This window comes from Ailuropoda melanoleuca, chromosome 19 (genome assembly GCF_002007445.2).
Source record: "Ailuropoda melanoleuca isolate Jingjing chromosome 19, ASM200744v2, whole genome shotgun sequence".
Taxonomy (NCBI): Eukaryota; Metazoa; Chordata; class Mammalia; order Carnivora; family Ursidae; genus Ailuropoda; species Ailuropoda melanoleuca.
The window spans coordinates 1880952-1887202 of NC_048236.1; the positions used below are offsets into that span (position 1 = coordinate 1880952).

General features: G+C 50.6%; 1 protein-coding gene across 1 annotated transcript in view; it reads left to right on the forward strand.

Moving 5' to 3' along the window:
- The window catches only part of PTK7 (protein tyrosine kinase 7 (inactive)), a 61140-nt gene extending 56406 nt beyond the window's left edge, over positions 1-4734 (forward strand). The window contains exons 18-20 of the mRNA XM_019794431.2: positions 1445-1596; positions 3223-3401; positions 3880-4734. Coding sequence (XP_019649990.2) covers positions 1445-1596; positions 3223-3401; positions 3880-4040 — 492 coding nt within the window. The 3' untranslated portion in view covers positions 4041-4734. The remainder of the gene's footprint in view (positions 1-1444; positions 1597-3222; positions 3402-3879) is intronic.
- Positions 4735-6251: the final 1517 nt, after the last annotated feature.

Here is a 6251-nt window from a genome sequence, read left to right on the forward strand (position 1 = left end):
AGGGCACCCAGGAAGTGATTATCGTAGAAGTTGGGATAGCAGTTACCCCTTGAGAGGGAGAATATACGTTTACGATTAGGAAGGAGCCTTTGTGGCTTCTGGGATGCTAGCATTGTTGGGTTTTGTTTTTGTTTGTTTACTTAGTGACGGTTACCTGGGTGTGAGCTTTATAATTATTTCTGGAAGTGTATATATATTTTATGGATTTTTCTATATGCAATTCAGAACTTAAACAATAATAAAGGGGCATCTGGGTGGCTTAGCTGGTTAAGCATCTGCCTTTGGCTCAGGTCGTGATCCTGGGGTCCCGGGATGGAGCCCTGGGTGAGGCTCCCTGCTTAGTGGGGAGTCTGCTTCTCCCTCTCCCTCTGCCACTCCCCTCCCTCACTCAAGTGCTCTTTCTCTCTCTTTCTTGCTCTATCTCAAAGAAATAAGATCTTTAAAAAAATAAATAAGTTTCCCTACTTTTTAAAAATTTTTTAAAAAATTTGTATTTATTTATTTGTCAGAGAGAGATCACAAGCAGGGGGAGCAGCAGGCAAAGGGAAAAGCAGGCTCCCTACTGAGGAGCGAGCCCGATGCGGGACTCGATCCTAGGACCCTGATATCATGACCAGAGCTGAAGGCAGACGCTTAACCGACTGAGCCATCTAGGCGTCCCGTTTCCCTGCTTTTCTACTCTGTAGTCCCCAGTTCCTCTCCTTGGAGGCAACCAGTCATGTGTGTATGTACATTCACACACACACACACACACACACACACACACACACACACACATTTTGTTGTTGTTTTGTTTGTTTGAAAAACAACTAGAAGAAAATGCGTAATTTTGAAGTAAAAAGAAACAACCCATAAACATGTAAGCTATGATTACTGCCCAGTTATATTTTTTCTTTTCTCTCTTTTTTAGAATGATTTATTTATTTACTTAGAGAGAGAGTGTGTGTGAGCGTTGAGGGGAGGGGCAGAGGGAGAAGGAGAGAGAATTTCAAGCAGACTGTCTGCTGAGCTGAGCCCAAAGCAGGGCTCGACATGGGGCTGCATCTCACGACCCTGAGATCATGACCTGAGCCGAACCCAAGAGTCAGTCGCCCGACTGAATGAGCCCCCCAGGCGTCCCCCGTGCCCAGTTATTTTTCACCAAACAAGTGAATGCTATGTGTTCTCCCTGCCCCGTATGCCCTTTACTTAATTGAACTCCTGTGTGTCAGAGTGGCTCCAAGAGCTTAATGTCATTTACCTCAGTTCTGCCAACAAGCCCGTGAGACAGGTGCTGTTGTTACCCACATTGTACAGAGAAGGAAAGCGAGGCTGTTAGGTCTTTGCTTCAGGGCTTCCCGTGCGTCACACTGATGGCACCAAGACCTCACCAAGGGTTGTGTGGAGGACTGTGGCCTTGATCTCTAGTCCTGGGCTGCTCTGACAGGCCCCTTTCTCGCTGTAGGTGGCACTGTGCACCCAGGTGGCCCTGGGCATGGAGCACCTGTCCAACAATCGCTTTGTGCACAAGGACCTGGCTGCTCGGAACTGCCTGGTCAGCGCTCAGAGACAGGTGAAGGTGTCAGCCCTGGGGCTCAGCAAGGACGTGTACAACAGGTAGGAGGGCACCGGGCGGGTGTGGCGAGGGGCAGAGGGCAGAGGTGGCTTGGGGGTGTGTGGGAAAGGGCTCAGTGTCTGCTTGGCCCAAAGCTGGAGGGCTTGGGAAGGGACAGAGCCTCCCCATCCTTTCTCCAAAGGTACAGCAGACTTCCTAGCCAGTGGGCACCAACGCTTATAAATTTTCTCTGGGGGTAAAACATGAACCTTTTTTAAAATAACTAGTCAAACTTTTTAACAGTTCATATGTAATTTAACTATTCATATGGTTCCCTCTGTAACTTCCTGAATTCAGTAATTGCGGTCTTAAAGCCCAAAACTTCAAGCTCAGCAGCCAGGCCAGAGATTGCTCTGGAATGCCTGCACACACCACACAGCCTCTCGGGGACTTCCCTGCGAGTCACCCTGGCTCTGAGTCACCACAGCTCATCTGGCTGTTGCTTTAGTCACAATTGGTTTATCACTAGTAAAGCTCTTTAAGTTTTCTTTCCATTTAACGTGTTCTCGTTTTTTACATTTTGTTTTAAACAGAAAATATATATGATTGTTAGCTTTTAAAAACACTAACATTGGGGGTGCCTGGGTGGCTCAGTTGGTTAAGCATCTGCCTTCGGCTCAGGTCATGATCCCAGGGTCCTGGGATCAAGCCCCACATTGGGCTCCCCGCTGAGCAGGGAGCCTACCGCTCCCCCTGCTTGTGCTGTCTGTCTCTCTCTGTCAAATAAATAAATACAATCTGAAAAAAAAATACTAACATTGAAGCAAATTTTGATTTTTTTTTTTTTAAGATTTTATTTATTTGACAGAGAGAGAGCACAAGCAGGGGGAGTGGCAGGCCGAGGGAGAAGCAGGCCTTCCCCCGCTGAGCAAGGGGCCCAATGCGGGACTTGATCCCAGACCCTGGGATCATGATCTGAGCCAAAGGCAGGTGCCTAACTGACTGAGCCACCCAGGCGCCCCAGGACCCTTTATATTTTAATAGTGAATAGTGGTTTTCCTTTACGAGATGCAACATGGTGATGGAAATTTATGCTTTCTAAACGTCAAATAACAGAAGAATTGTTAAATTTTGTTTTGTTTTGTTTTTTAAAGCTCCCAGGTGATTCTAATGACTAGCCAATGTTGGAAACTACTGCTCTAATCAATAATTTAGTATGGAATTTCCAAAAAGGGGTTATTTTTTTATTATTATTTATTTTTTTGACAGAGAAAGACAGCGAGAGAGGGAACACAAGCAAGGGGAGTTTGAGAGGGAGAAGCAGGCCTTCCACTGAGCAAAGAGCCCGATGCAGGGCTCAGTCCCAGGACCCTGAGATCATGACCAGAGCCGAAGGCAGACGCTTAATCAACCGAGCCACCCAGGCGCCCTTAAATTTTGATTCTTAATGGACTTTTTTAACTGTCAAACCCCACATGGATACCTCCAAATTTTCATCCAGCTTACTCCCATGCTCAGCGTTAATGCTAACAATTTCTCTGAGTGCCTTAATTGAGAAAAGTTGGGCTCTAGCCTGGGTATGAGAGCCAGACCTGGGGTGACGTTGGGGATTCCAGGCCGTGTACCCCATTGCACCCTGTGAGCCATGGGAGCCCCACCCCATGCCTGTGTGTGTTTCCCTCCTGCAGCGAGTACTACCACTTTCGCCAGGCCTGGGTGCCGCTGCGCTGGATGTCCCCCGAGGCCATCCTGGAGGGCGATTTCTCCACTAAGTCGGATGTCTGGGCCTTTGGCGTGCTGATGTGGGAAGTGTTCACCCATGGAGAGATGCCCCATGGTGGGCAGGCAGATGATGAAGTGCTGGCAGGTAGGCAGTTTGTGTTTCCAAAGGACGGTTCCAGATGTTCTCCAGGTGGGGAGTCTGCCCAGGGTCCTGCCTCACTTCCCCGGGCCAGTGTGTTAGCACGTGTACAGATACGGCTACTCCAGCTGAAATACTAATTAATACTTTTATACTGGTAAATAGTCCTTGACCCCCGTGCCCAGCCCAGCCACTCTGACGCCTGCCCATTGACCCTGCTTCAGTTCTCATGCATTGGCTGCCTCCTGTGGACCCTGCCCTCACCAGCCCAGAGAGAGCTAGGGCCAGGGTCACGGGAGTCATCACCTTTGATTGCAAGATACTTCCCATATGCCCCTGGAGTCATTGCCCACCCACCACTCACTGGCCAGCGCCCCGACCCTGGTCGCCCTCGCGTGGCTGCTTGTGGGAACTACGGGCTCCGCAGAGCTGGACAGGTGGTTGAATGTTTTGACTACCACTCCGTCCACCATCTTCTCTGCAGACTTGCAGGCTGGGAAGGCTAGACTCCCACACCCTGAGGGCTGCCCTCCCAAGCTCTACCGGCTGATGCAGCGCTGCTGGGCCCTCAGCCCCAAGGACCGGCCCTCCTTCAGCGAGATCGCCAACGCCCTGGGAGACAACCCTGCAGACGGCAAGCCGTGAGGAAGGAGCCCAGGCAGGCTGTGCCTCAGGATGGTGTGGGCCGGGGAGGACGTCTTCAGGGGCGCCCACAGCATGATGGGCAAGATCCCTGTCCTCCTTGGCCCCAGGGGCCCTGCCTGGGACCGCAGGCACTATTCAGGTCTGGGCAGGGCCTGGGCTTTCCTCCTCTTCCTCATCCTCAGCCCCTGGGCAGGCTGATTCAGACCCAGACTGAGTAACTAGGGCCTTGAGCTGGGCAGCATTCTCTGCCACCCCTCCCCCCATCAGGGACAGTGTGGGTACCTCAGGTAACCCCAGTTTCTGACCTGGGTCTCCTCCCATTGACCAGGTCCAGTTCTGCCACTCACCTGCCAAGTCGGCCCAGGGAGGGCTAGGCTGGAGATGAGCTGGGTCTGAGGGGAGTTCCTTATCATACTCAAGTTCCTGGATAGTTCTGGTCCCCGGGGCCCACCTTGGGGTCCGCACCAGGATTACGGAGGATGCGTCAGTGAATCCTCACCCCATGGACTTGTGCACGCTGACCCAGACCCATGCCTCCTCCCCACCCTTCTCTCCTTTCCTCATCCTAAGTGCCTGGCAGATGAAGGAGTTTTCAGGAGCTTTTGACACTATATAACCCGCCCTTTTTGTATGCACCATGGGCGGCTTTTGTATGTACTTGCAGTGTGGGGTGGGGGGCATGGGAGGGAGGGGTGGACCCCGGAAGAGGTGGGGAGGGTGGGCCACCCCTGCCTCACACCTTTATTGTTGTTGTTGTTGTTTGTTTGTTTGTTTTGGTTTTTTTTTTTTTAACACTCGCTGCTCTCAATAAAGAAGCCTTTTTTACGACCTGCTTGTGATGCTCCTTCCCTGCCCTTGTCCATGGATGGTGTCCCTTCATCCCTCACTCATCGGAAGTGTCCATATGCTATCATGAAGTCTAGTGGGGTTTGGACGGGAATAACCAGTAGACACTGGCCTTTCTCTCTGGTTCACGGAGCAGTTGAGAATATGGGCTCAGAGGACGCAAGACCACCTCTTGACCGTGTGACCCTGTGTTGCTCTCTGACTGCCTACTACTTATTCTTTGCTGGCTGGCTTAACCCTCACACTCAGGTAGGGAGGGTAGAAGGCGGGAAGGGGGGACAAGTTAGAGTAGGGTTGGAGAAGAAGTTAATGATGGAGTCAGGGCTCTGAATCCCTGTAAGACTCTCGGAGGGAGTACAGCAGGTAGAACGGAGCAGAGAGGTGGTGCTTGATGCCTCATTGATGCCCATGTCGAGGGCACTCAGCTGGTTTGATTCTCACCCCTTTGTTAGTTAGACCTGGTGTCATCAGTCATACTCTGCCTCATTCCAGTAATTTCAGCCTGGTTCCCCATCCAAGAGAAAGTAGTCCATAACTCAGTGTTAAGTCTGAAATTCCTCTGGTTCCTTCTGTTCCTCACCACGCTTCTCAGTAATGACAATAACAGCTAATATTTATTAGATACCTGCTTTATACCAATGACTTGGCCAAGGACTTAACATGCATTATCGCGTTTAATTGCCGCAACTACTTAGAGCCAGATACTATTCCCATTTCTCAGATTAGGAAAGTGAAGCTCGGGTGGTCAGGTAGTTTCCCCAAGGTCGCAGTGCTAGTAAGTGAGCCACTTACTTGTTGATACGTAGTGTGTTATATCCCTCAGATGTGTCGGAGTGAAATAACCCAAGAACAAATTTTCTAGAACATTGTTTTTCAAAGTGTGGGTTGCAACCAGCATTCAAAAAAGAATGAAATGGGGGCGCCTGGGTGGCTCAGTCAGCGAAGCGTCTGCCTTCAGCTCAAGTCATGATCCTGGGGTCCTGGGATTGAGCCCTGTATTGGGCTCCCTGCTCAGCAGGGGTCTGCTTCTTCCTCTCCCTCTGTGCTCTCTCTCTCTCTCTCTCTCTCTCTCTCTCAAGTGAATAAATAAAAATTTTTTTAAAAAGATTTTATTTATTTATTTGACACAGAGACAGCCAGCGAGAGAGGGAACACAAGCAGGGGGAGTGGGAGAGGAAGAAGCAGGCTCCTAGCGGAGGAGCCCGATGTGGGGCTCGATCCCAGAATGCCGGGATCACGCCCTGAGCTGAAGGCAGACGCTTAATGACTATGCCACCCAGGCGCCCCATAAATAAAAATTTTTTAAAAAAGAAAAAAGGGGCGCCTGGGTGGCACAGCGGTTAAGCGTCTGCCTTCGGCTCAGGG